The following is a 20,404-nucleotide window of genomic DNA, read 5'->3' on the forward strand; positions in this document are numbered from 1 at the left end:
ACTATCCCTTTAAGTAGTTTGGCAGTAGTTTTGAGAAGGCAGGGATAGTTCAGGTTATAAAATGTCATGCGGCGCAACTCAAACAAAAAAAATTATGATGGTAGTAGTTAAAATATTTTTACCTTAAATCATTTATTTAAAAACTTCATAAAGATTAAGATGTGTACACTTAAATGTACTCATGGTATAAGGGGGAAAAAACAATTTTACTTGATGGCTATATGACATTTAAGAGTCATTTAATCTAACCATTTCTTGAAAATGCTATAAACGTTTTTCAGAACGATATGACCTCAAAATAACTTTTTTTTTTTTTAAAGAACTCAGCATGTTTTAAACAATTTTCTCATTTGTTATTTACCTACATTATGTTTACCTGTTCATTATTATTTTGACACTATTCCTCTTTCATAAGGTGCCTATGTTGACTCAGTGGAAAGGAAAGTACAGTGTGAAGCTCAACATCACCAACCCAAAAGCCACGAATTGGTTTCTGGACAAAGTGGACAGCTTACATAGTCATTTGGGCATGGAGTATGTCATCCTGGAAGGTGGTGAGGGAAACCTTTTCGAGGAACAGGCATCGGTCGGGGATGAATACATCAGACTCCTTGCGGACCTGGCAGAGAAGATCGGGGACAATACCATTGTGACCTCAGGAACAAGGTATTTAGTGTAATTGTTTTAATAACCCCGATCAATCACTGAATTTGCCAAGTAGGTCATGGATCAACATCCTTTTTGGTCCTAAAAATTGATTTTAGGTTAGATTTAGGGCTGGGGTTGGGATTTACAGGTGGTACGATTAAGTTTGTTTCACCGGAATGTTGTTCAAGGATCAACCGGAAATGTTAATCCAAAAATTCGTCCCATTTGGCAAAATCATGACCATCAACTGCAACCTACCACAAATGAGACTTTGTTCAGGGAACCAAAATCTGTAGTTGTACTGTCTAAACCACCCAGATTTTTACAAACCTGATCCAAACCACATGCGTACGTGCGATTCGAAATCTGATTAAAATGGATTTTGGAAGATCTTATTTTATGATTTACCATGTTATCAGCACTGTGGATATACCATGTGTAACTACAGGCACGATTTCCAGTTTTTCTTCCCCTCTTTCCACATTAACAGCTACTCATATTTGTTGTAGAAGAAAGCCTCTTTGCATTTTTCTGACTCCAGTGTCACTCACCATTGCAAGATGCAACTTATATTGATTATGGTTTGAACAATCAGATCTATAATGTGCAAAAGATCACATGTGTTGGCAGTCACTCATTTGAAAAACAACTTTCCCATATGAAAAAATATTGGATAATGTGTCGTATTGTTTTGTAACTGGCCAATTTTGGTTGCACAGGTCCAGCCACAAACCGCTGTTCATCCGCATGAGCGCACTACAGTCAGACTGGAGTTACTCCGGCCTCAAGGGCATCATTCCATCCCTGCTGCATCACAGTCTCCTGGGATATCATTTCTTCATTCCTGATGCAGTAGGTAATACCTGCCCACACACACATGAATACACATTTACACACATTTATCTTTTGTGATGATGCATACCATAGATAAAGACAATATAATTTAATCAACTGTCTTCTTGAGTCCTTTACAAAAACAAAGGAGTATCTTCACCTGGCTCACAGTTGTATAGTACACAGGGTGGTACGAATAAATCTTTCAAGAACTTGACCAGGCCACACTATGGAAGCTTGTTTCCGCCACAGAATAAAAAACAAAAAGGTAATTGCGACTTTTTACATCTTAGAATTGCGAGATATAAACTCGCAATTGCGTGTTATACAGTCAGAATTGTGAGATATAAACTCTTGAGTTTATAACACCCAATTGCGACTTTAATCACGCAATTCTGACTTTATATATCGCAATTCTGACTTAATTTCTCTAATGTAAACTCCCAATTGTGAGATAAAAAGTCACAATAATCTTTTAAAATGTTTTACTCTGTGGCGGAAACCAGCTTCCATATATTTCACCCACATTGTGTCCACCAAAGCGTTTTTTTCACGTGGCTGGTCGTATTTTTTCCATTGTTTTCAATGGGAGCGCCGCGTTTTTAAAACGCCATGAGCGTAACGAGGCGCTGCCAAAACATTCTCAAGTGCCCACAGCTAGGCGTTTTCAGCAGAGCGCCTAGCGGTTTCAGCTGGCTAAAAATGCTTTGGTGGACACACGGCCTTAAGCACTAAATTCTCATGAAAATAATAATCCCCCATTGCAAAAAATTTCTGATTATCCAAAAAAAAAAATGTTTTTCTTCTTTTCAATATAGATATAGACAGCACTTTATATCATATACAATTTTGTATAAAACCGTTTTGAATAATCCTATGATTATATATTTCTTTTTTACATGTGAATGCATTTGCATTCCTCAATGGCAGGAGGCTCTTTCTCTGCCGAACTGGTTGCAGACGACGAGCTCTTCGTTCGCTGGCTGGGAATCGCAGCCTTTCTTCCTGTCATCAGCTTCCAGACACCTCCGTGGGTGTTTGAGAAGGAATGGGTGAGTGCAGCAAGGACGGGTCCTCGGCCCTATCCGGGTTTAGCTTTCAGTTCAGTTTTTTCCCCCCCGTTGTGGTCAGGAAAGAAAAAGGGATAACATGGAGCTAAGTGTAATAAAGACTGAGTTCCCTGGTAGGAAAACTGGGCGCAATATGTTGACCATTGAGAGTTAAACGCCTCAGAATGAGAGATTTCTTTTTCACTCTTAACATAACATTAGGAATCTAATACTCATTCACTCCATGATGTATCATGAGAATGCCCTTCTCCAAACACTAGCTAAATACATACCAGAATATCTAGTCTCAAGCACTGATATATTTGAGCCCATAGAGCACGGTTTGAGTTTAGGACCAGCGCAGAGGATCCTCCAGGTGGCCGTTTTTCTTGCATTTCATGGTGTAATTGCTTGGCCTTTCCCCAACATCACCTGTGGTTAAGGGTCCATCTGGTCTGCATTAGTGTCTCTTTCAAATTTATGACTCTCAATCTTAACTGTAATGAGAACCGCTGCACCAGGAATAATGAATCGCTGGATAAGTGGAAAAGAAAATTTCCAGAGACAATTACAGGTTTCGTTTGTGATTTGACTTTGCAGTCCAGAATAGGGGGTGGTTCTTTTTTCTAATCACTGGTAGAAGTAGATCTTTCAATGCATTTCATTGCTACGAATGGACACATGTGGTTATATTTAGCAGTAGAGGGACAGCTGACTTTGAAAATGAAAATTCTGAAAGTGAATCACTGCCATTACAATGATCAGGCACTGAAGTTTCAAGCTTAAAGGGATAGTTCACCCAGAAATGAAAATGAAGTCATCATTTACTCACCCTGGTGTTGTTCCAATGCCGTATGCCCTTTTTTCTTATTTTTCAGACCACAAAAGGAGAATAATTATTTTTTTTTAAATGTCCTGCTTGCAGTTGTCCATATAATGGCAGTGAATAGCGATCGGCATCAAGCTTTAAAAAAAAAAAGTATCACGGAAATATATGACATGTGTCGCATGGGATCATTCTAAGTGTTGGAATCCAAGGTATGTGTCACATGGGGTCATTCTGAAATGTTTTAGCATCTTTTTTTAAAGGGATACTCCACTTTTTTTGGAAATAGCATCATTTTACAACTCCCCCAGAGTTGAGTTTTACCATTTTCGAATCCATTCAGCCGATCTCCAGGTCTGGCGGTACCACTTTTAGCATAGCTTAGCATAGATCATTGAATCGGACAGGACCATTAGCATCTCTCTCAAAAAAATGACCAAAGAGTTTCGATATTTTTCCTATTTAAAACTTGACTCTTCTGTAGTTACATAGTGTACTAAGACCGACGGAAAATGTAAAGTTGCGATTTTCTAGGCTGATATGGCTAGGAACTATACTCTCATTCCTGTGAATAATCAAGAAACTTTGTTGCCGTACCATGGGTGCAGCAGGCGTAATGATATGACGCAGCGCCTGAAAATAGTTCCTAGCCATTATCAGCCTAGAAAATCGCAACTTTTCATTTTCCGTAGGTCTTAGTACACGATGTAACTACAGAAGAGTCAAGTTTTAAATAGGAAAAATATCGAAACTCTTTGGTCATTTCTTTGAGAGAGATGCTAATGGTCTTGTCCGACTCAATGATCTATGCTAAGCTATGCTAAAAGTGGTACCGCCAGACCCGGAGTTCGGCTGAATGGATTCGAAAACGGTAAGACTCAACTGTTTAACTCTGGGGGAGTTGTAAAATGAGACTATTTCCAAAAAAAGTGGAGTATCCCTTTAAAGCTTGATGCTGGTCGCTATTCACTGCCATTATATGGAGGCAGGACATTTTTTATAAATGCTCATTTTGTGGTCCAAAAAACACAAAAACAATGGCATAAACGACATTGGAACAATACCAGGGTGAATAAATGATGACTTAATTTTCTTTTTTGGGTGAAAAATAACACATTCTAAAGCAGTGATCTCAAACTCAATTCCTGGAGGGCCACAGCTCTGCACAGTTTTGCTCCAACCCTAATCAAACACACCTGATCCATCTAATCAAGGTCTTCAGGATTACTAGAAACTTCCTTGCAGGTGTGAGTTGGAGCTGGTTGGAGCTAAACTGTGCAGAGCTGTGGCCCTCCAGGAATTGAGTTTGAGATCACTGTTCTAAAGTATTCTAAAAGTCGTCTTACGACTACTTAACATTTTCTCATTTTGTGTCTGAGGATAAAAGGATTTGGAATGGCGTTGGGAGAATAAATTATGACAATTTTAGGGTGAACAATCCCTTTAAGAACTTTATGACTTCTATTTCAGTGAGAAAATAGAATTGGAACATGCACTGGTTTTGATCTTGGCTCATGGATATTATCTGGACAGTCTTAACCCCTTTAAATCATAATTAATTAGTATTGATGTTAAATGTGCTGATCATACTGAAATGTTTAACTTGCCTTTATTTTCCATTCTGTTGATTGGCCTCTGCAGGCAGTGTGTGTGTGTGTGTGTGTGTGTGTGTGTGTGTGTGTGTGTGTGTGTGTGTGTGTGTGTGTGTACTAGCTTTTGTGCGATTACCCAACACCAACACCCATTAGAGACTCAATGACTATGTTGGGTCTAAATAGGAGGAAAACGGGATTGGAAGCCACAGGCCTGTTTTCCCCATTTAAAATTAGACCGAACTCCGGCAGTTATTCAAAATTCATCTCATGAAACTTTTTTCAACTAGAGAATACATTTTTTATGAACGTGGTTTTGCTTTGTTTCCGTCACCAGAGGTTGGCTAGGATGTTAACTGAAGGATGTGACCTCTCAAGGAATGTTAGAAACGAACCACAGCAGAACTAGACGAGAACAGTGTCGAACAAAACTCACATCCTCTTTCATATAAGTTTTATTAAGCATTCACTGACAGTCTCACCTTCCGTCTAGGTCCTAAACCTCACCAGGTTCTACATAGCCAAGCACCACGACTTTGTCGTTCCTTTGATCCTGAAATACGCAGAAGAATGGCAAGAAGCTGGAAACCCCATCTACAGACCGCTGTGGTGGCTTAGTCCAAATGACCCAATCACATTCACCATTGATGATGAGTTCCTCATTGGAGATGAGGTAAGCTGCTTCCAGTCGGCCCATTTAGGAGTGACCTGAGTTTAAACTCCTTGCTCAAAGACAGTGACCGTGATTTTACCAAGAAAGACTGATTGATTCCTGGATCATTTGTTGGTTTTGGAACAACATAGTCCAAACCTAACCTGAAATGTTTTCAGTTTTCGTTTTTTAAATAATTTTTTACTTAATCGGAATGATAAGAAACTTGGTAAAGGTGAAAACCATGGACATGATTCGAAAAGGTTAAATGGTCACACTTCTATTGTTCGTGGTCAAAAATAAGCGCATTGGAAATTAATGGGAGACGAATTTCATCTAGTGGAAACATTTGGTACTACGCCCAAACAAAATCTTACTGAAAACTAATTTTTTGAGATATCAACCTCAAATTTGGAACATAGCTTGTTTAGATGTATGCCGTTGATTTTCCCACATATTTTGAGTAAAATGTGTTTTGGAAAATATATATTTCATATAAAGATTGAAAATCTTTTCTTGCAATTTTCACAGCAATAAATGTAAAACTAACTTTTTCCAAGTTCACTTTTTAAACTTTTTTCACTTCAGCAATAATCTGTCAAGTGTCGTCTTTAAAAAGTAACCAAACAAGCCTTTGTTCCAAAGCATTAAAGATTTATGACAGTTTAAGTTGGAAATTTGATTTTCAGGTCCAAGCTCAAAAAGTGAATAAATGGATTATAACTACAGCATAAATATAATATAGTACCATCAAATCCCCTAAAAATACAAACTATTAAATAAAAAACATTATCAAACTAAAATATAGTACATTCATTTCATTGAAAAAAACTAAAACAATTCTGTCATTTTTGACGGCCATGCAAAAGAGCACCAGAGGGTTATGTGATCTTCGTTATTGTACACTTGAAGTTGTTCTCTTTTGTTTTGTAGGTTCTTGTTGCTCCGGTTACAGAGAAAGGAGCTTTACAAAGAGACATTTACCTGCCAGAGAGTGCCTTTCAGTGGCAGGACACTAACAATGCTCAAGTGTTTGATGGAGGGACGTTTCTGGAAAGTTACCCGGTCGGCCTTGGGGACGTGCCAGTTTTTGTACGACGGAGATCCTGAGGCTTACTTACAACTTTTTTTCTGTTTTCACTTGTGCTGATCTCAAATTGCACTTTCCATAAAGACCATTATCTGCGTCTCAAGGAATCTTGAGATTAGGTAGAAGATAATTTTACATTTGCACTTTAAAAATCAAAGTGATCTGTATTTTCTCATGATTTTTAGATCCCTCTCGTTTTTCTTCACCACTTGTTTTGTTGTTTCATGAGATTTTTGGGGGATTTTTACTTCTTCAGAACGCCGTTTACATTTGATAAATTTATAAAAATCTTATAGCCTCTTAAAGTTAAATTGTTATCATGATATGGAGCTAGAAATCAAACCCTTTGCTTAAAAACAATCAATGGAATTTTACGAAGACCAAACAATCGAATGAAAATTGAAAAAGACTCTACAAGGACAAACCAATGCGCTAAATGGATGAAGATGAAAACCTTAAACATCACTCATCTCAGCTGGGTTTTTACTTGAACTTTGCTGAATACTTGCTGTAGTTTGCAATGTTTTGTAACTGTACCTCAAGTTCTCATGGTGTTTTTTTGATGCAAATTTTTCAGCATGAACTGTGAGAGAAGCACTTATTAATTGAGGAGACTGAAATTAAGGGCTTTTAACGTGAATAGCACAATCATTTTTTTACTACATATACAAGAATATTGAAGATCAATCAATAGTAGTAGAATATGAGCCAATGGTAAATAATTTTTTTCATAGCTGTACAGTCTTAGTTTTAATGCAGAACACACAAGGACAAATTGATTCTTCATAATGGTTGTTTTTGAGAGATTTTGATATTATGCTGATTTTAATAATTATTTGTTTAGATTCTTACAATTGACCAGATTAACCAATATGTTATTTCTAGATATTAATTAATTCATACTGTAGGACATTATTGAAGGTAGAATTAGAGTTTTGTATTTATATCACTTCAGACTAAACTTAATCATTCGTTGACGACGTCTGCCTTAACTTTAGAAAAACTTTGATGATTGTAGCGGCATTTGTACATTTTGTGGTCATGTTTAGAATACCTGGTTTTATGAAATATAGTTCCTAATTGTTAGAAAGCTGAATTCCACCATTACAAATGATTTTACAGCCTGAGGGCAACATTTGTCCTGTAGAATTGTGGTTTAAAGTGCTCCTATTATGCAATATTAAAGGTTCCTAAATTCTTTTGGAGGTCTCCTACAATCGGTTTACATGCATCCAAGGTCAAAACACTTTAATTTTCTCATAATATACATTGCAGCATCAGCTCTTTTCTCTCATTGTCTGAAACAGCTCAATCAAGGATTTAGTCTAAACCCCTCCTTTCCGAGAACCTACTCTGCTCTGGTTGGTCAGATGACCCAGTCTGTTGTGATTGGTCTACTCTGCTCTGATTGGTCAGATGACCCAGTCTGTTGTGATTGGTCTACTCTGCTCTGATTGGTCAGATGACCCAGTCTGTTGTGATTGGTCTACTCTGCTCTGATTGGTCAGATGACCCAGTCTGCTGTGATTGGTCTATTCTGCTCTGATTGGTCAGATGACCCAGTCTGTTGTGATTGGTCTACTCCGCTCTGATTGGTCAGATGACCCAGTCTGCTGTGATTGGTCTATTCTGCTCTGATTGGTCAGATGACCCAGTCTGTTGTGATTGGTCTACTCTGCTCTGATTGGTCAGATGACCCAGTCTGCTGTGATTGGTCTATTCTGCTCTGATTGGTCAGATGACCCAGTCTGTTGTGATTGGTCTACTCCGCTCTGATTGGTCAGATGACCCAGTCTGCTGTGATTGGTCTATTCTGCTCTGATTGGTCAGATGACCCAGTCTGTTGTGATTGGTCTACTCTGCTCTGATTGGTCAGATGACCCAGTCTGTTGTGATTGGTCTACTCCGCTCTGATTGGTCAGATGACCCAGTCTGCTGTGATTGGTCTACTCTGTTCTGATTGGTCAGATGACCCAGTCTGCTGTGATTGGTCTACTCTGTTCTGATTGGTCAGATGACCCAGTCTGCTGTGATTGGTCTACTCTGCTCTGATTGGTCAGAAGAACCAGTCTGTTGTGATTGATCTACTCTGCTCTGATTGGTCAGAAGAACCAGTCTATTGTGATTGGTCTACTCTGCTCCGATTGGTCAGATGACCCAGTCTGTTGTGATTGGTCTACTCTGCTCTGATTGGTCATACGGCCCAGTCTGTTGTGATTGGTCTACTCTGCTCTGATTAGTCAAATGCCTCAGTTGTGATTGGTCTACTCTGCTCTGATTGGTCAGATGTCCCAGTTTGTTGTGATTGGTCTACTCTGCTCTGATTGATCAGACAGCCCAGTCTGTTGTGATTGGTCTACTCTGCTCTGATTTCAATCTAATCAAGTGTTTACAGGTCCTATAGAATGGATTAGAAAAAGTTTTTTCCCACCCTTCTCAAACCGATTAAAATTTTAATCAGTTTGTGCATTTTAATTTCAATTGAGGTGCTTACAAGGAGCATTTTCATTCGGATTGGACTTTTAAATCGATTGTAATCGCAATACAATGTCCATGTAAACGGACAGTTACGATGCTGTTGATTTTACTGTATTAATTCGTGCATGAGTCCTCATCTTTTGGATGTGGATGCAAAGTGGATGTATCCTGACTACGCCCCCCTATGTACTTCCGCTCAATTTTCATTTTCCTTCAGTACTCCGTCTGGGTTTGCGGTATATTCTTAGGTTTTCTCTGGCCAAATTTTTACCGGTCCAATCAGCGAACAGAGGGAGTGGCTGAAAACGATGACGTTGAGGTCATGAGCTAGTTTGAGTTGTAGGGTTTACGTCACGACCAAACGTTAGCGATTGGTTATGGCAGATCCTGAGTGGCTCTGGGCAGATCCAATAGTTTTAAACTTCAACAGAGTACCCGCCTTCAAGGAAGTTAACGCTTGTCAATGGAGAGTGGCCAGACTCTCTGTACAAATGAAATGTACGAGAGTCTGGTAGGACCAGGCTAAAGTGGATGTGCTTTCGCAAAGTAGAAAACAGCAACAACTACAGTGCTTGAGGGTCAAAGTAGACGTTCGCAGGCAGCCAATGAAGACCATAGGCTGGCATTATAAGTGTGTTACAAACCTAGATTTGTAACAGAAAGTGAGACTTTTTCGGCACTTCCGAATTGATTCTTTCTTTTAGGAAACAATAAATGTGTTGTGCACTTTGATCTTTAAAACTTTGGAGACCTTTTACATTCACAAATATTGTTATGTTACACACTGCATGAATGGCAATATTCGAAAAAAGCATAATAGGGGCACTTTAAGTGAGTTTGGCAAAATCCAGATGAACTTTTAAAATAGTTTGATAGATGTGCTGCTACTCAGCTTGTCAATCTCTTGTCTTGACAAGGTCCAACCTTGGATCATTGGTCCCTGTGCTAAAACACTAAATCACAATCACCACCATGTGAATCTACAGTGCAGAGAGAGGAGAACTTGATCAGTATCACCTGATACGTGTGGCCTACTGGGAATGTCCTCTTAATCATCACTGTGATTTTGAATGTTTACTGTATCTGCAGGTTTCTCAGGTCAAAGATATCAAATCCAAAAGAAAGAAAATGTCTTACGCCCCAGCGCACTGTTAATGTCTTAATCTCTTGATGCTCTTTTCATTTGAGCATTTACAGAAGAGACTAATTGTGATGATCTTATATAGAATGGTGTTTTGGGAGCCTTGTTTTGCTTGTATTTTATATTAAAATGCTACGCTATGAAAATGATATTCTGAAAAGTTCCCTGCTGAGCAATCTTTGACGTTTTCTTTTTAGAAATCAGGTGCCACAAGCCAATCAGCAATATGCATATATCATATATGACTCTGCCATTCAACTTTTCTGTCTTCTGTTAATCTGAAAAATAGAGATGTCAATCTGCAATAAAGTTTACATTTTGTTACTGTATAGGAGCCTGTTGTTTGCAAACTAAATCCTATGAAACCTGCCAAGATCATGTCCCATTCATTCTACCCCAAAGTCAAAAGAAACAAAGGAGAAGGCATAAAGAAATATAAACCTATTTCGGGAAAATAGCTTTTCTGTTGTTGATAAAAATTCTCATTATTATAAATTGGGGAGGAAAATGTACTATTTAAAATGTTATGTTAACATGAATATTATGTAATGTGTAAATTTATGTAGATATATTACATAATATTGCATATTATTATTTAATATTATGTAAACTATTTACACATTCAACTATTTAATCATTCAGGTGAAATATGTAAATAATAATGAAAATAACTGTGAAAATGGCACAATGCAAAATATAGCCATAGGCTTCATTGCAGAATAAAATATAATTTCTTCATTCACTTAAGTCAACTATGCATAATATAAGTATACAGTATGTGTAGAATTGCATGCGAATAGAAATACACCAATTTAGAGGTGTTGGAATTCCCACCTTTGTCATTGTAGAAGTAGCCACCATCTGACCCCTCAATAAACACAGGGATATTCAAGTAAGCGTCCACTCTCACAGTATCAGTGGCTCTGCTGACGAGGAAAACCTGCACTAATTCCACTTAAACCCAATATAAATTATTTATAGTAGGAGCATGCAAACGGAATCATATGGAAAACACATTCAGGGGGCCCTACCTATTCCATTACAGGCATAGGTAAAAAAAGAGACAAATTTCATGTGTAAGAATAGTTTACCTACACTCTAAAATTTGCTCTGCTGGTGTTTCCCGAGTTCATCAGATAAAAGTCACATCATACAGCTAACTACAAATGTCTTTCCTCGTAGACTCCAAAGCTGCACACAAACTACACTAGTTGTGAAATTGTGGGCTGAGGCTACTTTTAATAGTCTGTTAAAGTGAAAAAGTTTCGTATGAATTTTTTTTTTTCAACTAGTGTGAAAAGTGTGTGGCATCTGATAATAGTCGAGATGCGGTTTGGAGAACTTTCTGTGTTTTGAATAACAGCATGCAATAGACCAAACATTTTTTGAGGTAGTATGCACATTAAACGTGCTTTCAGTCGTTAGCATTGCTGTTGGTTGGTGTATTTTAACAACCTGTACCTGTACCTCAATGGACGTTTACATTTACGCATTTGGCAGATGCTTTTATCCAAACATTTACATTCTTATCAGTTCTTGCTTTCCCTGGGAATCGAAGCCACAACCTTGGCGTTACAAGTGCCAGTGCTCTACTGTTTGAGCTACAGGAACGTTAGATGCTCCATAATGCCATCTATCAACGTGAATCAGCACGATCGTCTCTGAGTTTTATGTAAATTACACTGAGAGTACTAGTCTTAAAGAGCGATCAATACTAACCCTTTTCACAGACTCTGATTATGCGTTTCCACATCACATTTATAGCTAATCTAGTAAAGTTGTTCATATTTTCATTAAAAAGTGAATAGTAATGTATTTGTGTTAGGCTATAATTACTGACAAACAAAAAATTAACGCTGCTGTAAGGATGTTTCTTCAAATACAGCGGCTCAAATACCCCCCCACGATAATAAGGGGTGACCCGAGCCGTGCAATACATAATTTTCAGGTGACTTTTATAAAAACTTAACAAATAAGGGGAAAAACACTGAATGCACCTTTAAGAATAGTAGCCTAACCTATAAACATCCCCCATATTTAGGATGAAAGTGTTGATGGTCTTGGCAGACAAGAACGCAATCCCCGAAATATAAGCTGCTGTGGAAATGGGTTATTGAATGTCTTCACTGGGAGTAACACTGTAGAGAAAATGTGTGTGCTTCCTGTTTTGCACTTATGAGATATTTGTCACCTTGCAATGGTTTTAAGAGTCTGCCTGATATACGGTATCTGAGGACCAACAGAATATCCTTTAAGACCCACAGCTAGCAGGGTGGTACAACTGTCTATGCGTTAGAAATAAGATGCATTGCAGGATACTATTAGGATTACCGGTACACGTATAGGAACTGACCTTTTATACAGTTCCCTTTACTTGAATGCTTCCATATATTGACAAATGAGAAGCGGCAATCTTGCAGGAAATTTGAGTGGGAATATTATTTAGGCCTACTTGAGTCCTTTTTATTCAGTGTTAAAAGAATGTTCTGGGTTTAATATAAGTTTTACTATCTTGAATCAACTTGAAACTGTATATCTACAGTTGAGATGCAATTTCCAGTACAACCAATGATTTTGCTTCTAATAAAGATTTTCCAAAGATTAGTGGAAACAATGTGGAAAAAATAAGACATATAAAGTGTGACAAAAATATATAAATATTAAGATGCCACTTTGATGGTCAGCCTATATGTTGTGTAATATGATATGATATAAATATACTAACCTACTAACTTATATATTACAGTTGTGTTATATGATATATTAGGAAAATATACTAACCTACTAATATATTACAACATATTATATACTTTGGTACATAAAACATTTAAATGAAGCACATATATAATAACCCTATTTCTGTTTGTCACACCAAAGGACACAGTGGTGAAAGTGGGCATTCTAAGAAGAGGGCAGAGTGTGGATTTATATGTAGGCTACAGGTGACAAACATAGATATATGTATGGCCCTGCAGCTATTTTACAGAGCAAAAACATAATTTAGTAGAGATTTCACGCCAAAAAACCCTCCACAGACTGTGATTAAATATGAACATATTACATGTTCAAGAGACGCCATCTACTGGAGAAACAAATAACATTCTTAATTAACAGCAGAATTAAAACAGCTTTTAACAAATACATAGATAGGTCAACATTTTAGACTGGGTCACCACCACTCTTTTCAAATTATCATTAGTTTTATGTACAAAAAATATTTTTATTGAATTTCAATTTTAAACCAAACAAAGGACGGACTATAACCCGAAGAAAACCCATGCATTCAGATGCTGGGAGAACATGCAAACTCCACACAGAAAGGTATGTATGTATGTATATTTTTTATATGCTTTTTGTGTAATAGGATATATTAGGAAAATATTTATTGTTTGTATAATTTAAAATGAAAATTCTGTTAAAGCATATACAGATCATAGTCCCTTGGGAAATGTCTGCACAGCACTGCAAACAACAGACAAACAGGCATTGCAAACAACAGACCCCTCGTGACCATGTCGTCGTGGGCCTGCGATATCGCAGGTACTTTCTCCTGATGTGGTACTCGGGAGAGGAGTGCGCTGCTGTGCCTGGAGGAAAGAGATTCTGTCTGATGTGTGATAAGTTTACATTAACGTATGACAATAGATACAGAAAAATAATCCTGCAAGAAAATAATTATATAACACATACCCCAGTATGACTTATAGGGCGAGAATGTCCTTGCATACTTCGGATGTCTCCCTGTTAATGAGAAGGTTCTCCAATCTGATGTCACAGTGGAAGCACCACGTGTGCGCAGCCTGAATCGTCACATGACTCGCTAGCCCCTCTTTGAGGCTTCCACTGGAAGTCAACTAAATTCTAACAGGGAGAGGAACATTCGAGGACCATGACAAAATGGTCAGGATGGTCCTGCCAGTCCAGCAGCCTGATGATCTCTGGCATGCCTGGGCCTTTATTTGCCAGTATCGTGAGGGCGATCTTCTTTGGAAGGGATTTGGGGAGATCAGGCATCTAACTTTTATAACGGTTAGATAGAGGTGGTTTCTCAAATAGGGATTTATCCCAGTCTTAGACCTCTTTGTTAATTGTAAAAAAATAAAATAAAATAAAAGGTCTGTGATTGTTAATATGAGATGTTTTATATTTTTTGGATAGTCCAGTCTACTTACCAGTAACACATTCTGTGTCTTTGGTCTTCGTGATGTATTTTAGGGCCATCTGATCAGCAAAACAAGCAATTAACTTGGAGACTACACTAGGAGACTTTAAAGTGATGTCAGAAGGATGAGATAAGACAAAAATTTGCTTTCTAGATCAGGTTTCACATATATTTACTTGCTTTAAGATCACCACGCCAAAACTAGCTTGCCCCAGCTGGTTGCCCATAGTGTAGCAGCTGAAGATGTAGTCTAATAAAAGATGAAATACACTATATTGCCAAAAGTTTTGGGACGTCTGCCTTTACATGGCCATCTGATCAGCAAAACAAGCAATTAACTTGGAGACTACACTAGGAGACTTTAAAGTGATGTCAGAAGGATGAGATAAGACAAAAATTTGCTTTCTAGATCAGGTTTCACATATATTTACTTGCTTTAAGATCACCACGCCAAAACTAGCTTGCCCCAGCTGGTTGCCCATAGTGTAGCAGCTGAAGATGTAGTCTAATAAAAGATGAAATACACTATATTGCCAAAAGTTTTGGGACGTCTGCCTTTACATGCACATGAACTTTAATGACATCCCATTCTTAATCCGTAGGGTTTAATATGGAGTTGGCCCACCCTTTGCAGCTGTAACAGCTTCAACTCTTCTGGGAAGGCTTTCCACAAGGTTTAGGAGTGTGTTTATGGGATTTTTTGACCATTCTTCTAGAAGTGCATTTGTGAGGTCAGGCACTGATGTTGGATGAGAAGGCCTGGCTCGCAGACTCAGCTCTAATTCATCCCAAAGCTGTTCTATCGGGTTGAGGTCAGGACTCTGTGCAGGACAGTCAAGTTCCTCCACACCAAACTCGCTCATCCATGTCTTTATGGACCTTGCTTTGTGCACTGGTGCACAGTCATGTTGCAACAGGAACATCCCCAAACTGTTCCCACAAAGTTGGGAGCATGAAATTGTCCAAAATGTCTTGGTATGCTAGAGCATTAAGAGTTCCTTTCACTGGAACTAAGGGGCCAAGCCCAACCCCTGAAAAACAACCCACACCATAATCCCCCCTCCACCAAACTTTACACTTGACACAATGCAGTCAGGCAAGTCTCGTTCTCCTGGCGACCGTCAAACCCAGACTCGTCCATCGGATTGCCAGACAGAGAAGCGTGATTCGTCACTCCAGAGAACACGTCTCCACTGCTCTAGAGTCCAGTGGCGGTGGCTTTACACCACAGCATCCGACGCTTTGCATTGCACTTGGTGATGTAAGGCTTGGACACAACTGTTTGGCCATAAAAAAACCTTTCCATGAAGCTCTACGCACTGTTCTTAAGCTAATCTGAAGGCCACACGAAGTTTGGAGGTCTGTAGCTGTTGACTCTGCAGAAAGTTGGCAACTTTCAGCATGTGCTGACCCCGCTCTGTTATTTTACGTGGCCAACCACTTCGTGGCTGAGTTACTGTTGTTCCCAATTGCTTCCACTTTGTTATAGTACCACTAACAGTTGACCGTGGAATATTTAGTAGTGAGGAAATTTCACGAATGGACTTATTGCACATTTGGCAACATCTAATGGCGCTTTTCCACTGCATGGTACGGCTCGGTTCGGCTCGGTACAGTTCGACTCGGCACGGCACGGTTCGGCTCGCTTCGCTTTTCCACTGCGTGGTACGACTCGACTCGGTACGGCACGGTTCGGTTCGCTTTAGCTCGGTTGCTTTTCCACTGCAGTTAGTACCGCTTCAAAGTGGGTGGGACTGATCTTTATAGTTGCCGTCTCTACTGCCATGATATCATCATATTAAATGCGAATTTTTCATTCCGTGTTTCCCCATCCACTCCTCGGCAACCAACGAGAGGAACATCTGCACCTCGTCCACTGACCACGATTCAGCCATTTCTTTTTTCGAAGTTTATACTTTTTTTTTTTTTTTTTTTTTAAAGCAAATACTTTTAAAACAGGCGCTACAGCGCTGGCTGTTGTCTACTGGCTATTTAAATCTAGCGGGTTTAGTGTCTCGTGTCGTAAATACAATGACGCTGGTAGTGATGATTCTGTCTGACCAATCAGTGATCTGCAGTGTTTTCACGTCACATTTTAGTATCGGTACGGGACGCTTGGAACCTCAACAGAGGTGGTACCATTTAAAGCGAGCTGAAGCGAGCCGTACCGTACCGTACCATGCAGTGGAAATGCGCCAAAAGTGAGCCGTACCGTACCGAGCCGTACCGTACCATGCAGTGGAAAAGCGCCAAAGCGTGCCGTACCGAACCGAGCCGTACCGTACCATGCAGTGGAAAAGCGCCATAACGGTACCACACTTGAATGCACTGAGCTCCTGAGAGCGACCCATTCTTTCACAAATGTTTGTAGAAGCGTCTGCATGCCTAGCTGCTTGATTTTATACAACTGTGACCATGGAAGTGATTGGAAACACCTGAATTCAATGATTTGGAGGGGTGTCCCAATACTTTTAGCAATATAGTGTAACATAAAATGTATGTGGTAGAGTTGCTCTCTAGAAGGTGTTTTTTCTCTAAAGAAAGAGGGAAGCCTCCACTGTTACATCTCCCTCTTTTTTTCTCCTCTCTCCCTGCCTCCTTCCTCCTCTCCTGACCGTCGCTCTCACCAGGATGTTGAACTGTCATATTGGTGCTGGCTTTTGGGGGTGTACTTGGATGTTGATCATACACCTTGCCAACCGTCATTGGACGCACTCACTGTACCATTGCTACTGAAACAGCTGCCACGCCTCTTCACTCTCGACCACATCGAACACGCTCTATGGCATCAAAATTTGCCTCCGTGGAGCGCATTCAAATCGTTCAGCTATGATTATCACTTACATAGCAAAGGTTTTCACATAACAAACACAATTATACAATAACAAGCTAAAAACCACTAACAACAGGTAGCATTATACAATGTTTCCTTTTGTAAAATGTCTTAGTCAATGAACGCATTTTGTGCCAAAGCAATGATAAATTATCCTAAGTTTAACCCAAATAGACTGCTGTTGCATGTGCAAACTACTGAGCATGTGTTTTAAGAGACCTCATTTATAAAAATCCACAAATGTGTCCATAACCGAAGAAACACACTTATACAATATCGGCAATCTAGGAGGCAAGATACTGCACCAAAATGTACAATGGTCATATATCAAAATATAACAAGACTTGCATTTTATGTGATAGAATGATATTTGTGTAATTACAGTATACCTTGTTTAGTCAAATTTATATCTATTTTGCAGCTCCTCTCATGAGCATTTAAAGCCCCTAAACCAGGGGTTCTCTACATCCACTTTCGCCTACCTGTTACCTTTCTTGCTGAGATGGTCTTATTATTGTGAGATACCCAGTACATGACTCTACCATTGGAGAATGCGAAACAGTGTGTGCCTTGATAACCAATGACATTACAGCCTTGATGTCACTGAATTTCTTTCAGAGTTTTGCGACAGTCACATACTCTCTTTTGAGTAGGTTCTTATTTTGAATAAGTAATTACTTCATGACCACTAAAAATGTTTGTTCTATATGTGTGTAGTATGAATGTACATCCGCCATGTTGTCATTATCATGTGAGCAACCAGCATCAGTTGCATTGCTTCACTGCCATTCACAAATCCTCTCCCGTGGCCTCATGGGTTATTAAAGTGTCTATCGTAGGCACGTTTCAGAATCTAATTCAGAATCAGAGATAGTAGGTCATCCGGGTACTTTTTGCCTACTCTTTTATGAGTACAGTGATCCTTCTTTTGTGACATACTGTACTTCGCCTACTATGGATGCGATTTCGGATGCAGCTTATGCCTGGGTCACACTAGATGATTTTCAAATCTTTACCGATTTTAAAACTGTGGGATACCACAGAAATAAGTGCAATTTCGAACGATTTTTAGCATTATAATCCTCCAAATGCAAACACTAAAAGATTCGTCTGGACCGCGAGACCACACATCTGTCAATTGTAGTAACATTTTCACAGTGAGACGAGATATCACGGAGACTCGTGAGGTCAAACGTGACTTGAGAAGAAAAACAAATGGAGGACGATTGACGCCATCAGCTGATTCTCCTGGCGTGAGTTTTGTTTTACGGAAAGAAAAACAAAGGAGAAATAAAGGAGTATGGGTGATCTTCTTTCTCAATACTCAACTTACGTGGCATGTGTGTGGCTGCTAAGTTTCAGTTATAGAAGTAGGCAACATCCGGTTGGTGAGGTTTGCTCGCTCTCATTGGCTATTGCGGGTATCAAGTCAGAGGCAGCCCAATCAAGAGATTTGGGATCGTGCGGGCTCCGACACAGTTGTGAGAAGCCTTGAATCAGGCCACAGCCCCAGATTGTTGGGGGTTGCAAATCGTGCCCAAAATCGGGCTTAAAATCTTCAAGTGTGTGGCCAGCCATAGGTGTGTTTGACTTCGGCTGTGACTGGACGTAACCAATTGGTGAGATTTGCCGCTTCATGTAGCAACAGAAACACTTTTCATTTAATACTTTATGCACTGTGTACAGTGCCTGTATATACAATAAAAAAAACCTTCAACAATAGCCTGGGCTGTACGCATGGTTTTACGGAGTCCCTAAAGGGACATGTTGGTGGGGAAAAAATATGAGAGGAGGAAAAAATAACAAGTTGATACTTTAGCGTTCTCTCGCAATTTTTTTTTCCGTTCCCCTGAGAAACTGTGTTCTCTTGCAAAACCTTTTGAGCTCTCTGCAAGCGAACGCAAAGTTTCCCAGCAGAGGGACCCCCAAAAATGTTACCCAAGTACTTTAAGATTCCTAGGGGTGACTGAGGACCACCAAAACATTAATATCTGGTGACTTTGGATATCTAGAATATCTATGACTTTTTATCATATTTATTTATTCTTTTTTTTAAATTCATATTATGTAACAAACATTAATGTAAGCATGTGCTTCAGATTATTTAATTAGTTCGATTTTACATTTTAATGAACTGTAATGGGCTTTTCTAAATTGCCACGGTTAACTTTTTTAGGTATCAAAATTTGCTACTGTTGAGTGATGACAATGAGGGGAAAAAAGCCTTCATTGATGATATCTAAATTAAGCCATAAACCATGCCAGATTATAAGAGATAAGTAAGCATTCTTTTAGATCTGAAAAAATGGGATGTCCTCATTCAACTAAATTCACATACTACTCATTATCACAATGATCAGCGATAGCCTGGTAGTTTACCTCTTCTCTGCTTATGAATAATCGTCTGACTGAATGCAAGTCGAGGATTCCACTGGTAAAAGTGAAGGAGGACGAACACAGCGAGGGAACGAGGCCAAGGCGTACTTTAACTCTTACCATAGTATGGTCTAGTAGCGACAGCACTGCTTTTCTTTCAAGTGTTGGCAGCGCAAGGATACCAGAAAGCGACTGTTTACAATTTACCAACGATTCACTCACATATATTATGAAGCTCTGCCGCCTAGAAAAGTAGTCATACTAATAAAAATGACAATTTAGACAATTTTACAGCTCAAATAACACACATATTGTAAGGAAGAGTTAATATTAGAACTTAAGCAAAAACTAAGCTTGACATTTCTTCTTTTCAATACTTCAGAATGTCTGTATTCCCTGTATGCAGTACAGCATGTCAAAGCTGCTGTCCATTGAGCTTAACCTACACCGAAACGCTATTTTTAGACAATTCATAAGTTGAATTATTTTATAGGTGTGACATCTGAGTGTCTTTTTAATAAATAAAAAAAAACAATAAAAAAAACAAGACCTAACTACTGTCCTATTTCAGACTGCCATTTCACTAGTTTATATAGCCATCTAGTGGTGGCATCAAAGACGTTTTTTTTTTTTTTTTAGCATTTGTAATATTACTTGAATAAATATATATATTCATATGAATTTGTTTTATTTTAAGACCACGCTCCATAAAGCCACATTACA

At 38.9% G+C, this 20,404-nt stretch overlaps 1 protein-coding gene across 2 annotated transcripts in view; it reads left to right on the forward strand.

The window, feature by feature from the left end:
- LOC311071523 (SITS-binding protein) overlaps positions 1-10,638 on the forward strand; it is a 35,657-nt gene extending 25,019 nt beyond the window's left edge. The window contains exons 6-10 of one of the 2 annotated variants that reach the window (XR_014603890.1): positions 416-666; positions 1,368-1,500; positions 2,413-2,534; positions 5,443-5,622; positions 6,535-10,638. Coding sequence is in view for 1 of the 2 variants with exons in the window: in XM_084095901.1 (XP_083952027.1) it covers positions 416-666; positions 1,368-1,504; positions 2,413-2,534; positions 5,443-5,622; positions 6,535-6,711 (867 nt within the window). In the remaining variant the exon portion in view is untranslated. Of the gene's footprint in view, positions 1-415; positions 667-1,367; positions 1,505-2,412; positions 2,535-5,442; positions 5,623-6,534 lie in introns of both variants that reach the window. The other variant, XM_084095901.1, reaches the window with a different exon arrangement.
- The last annotated feature ends 9,766 nt before the right edge of the window (positions 10,639-20,404 follow it).

The sequence above is a fragment of the Abramis brama genome (genome assembly GCF_963993115.1).
Source record: "Abramis brama genome assembly, chromosome: 20".
Lineage (NCBI taxonomy): Eukaryota > Metazoa > Chordata > Actinopteri > Cypriniformes > Leuciscidae > Abramis > Abramis brama.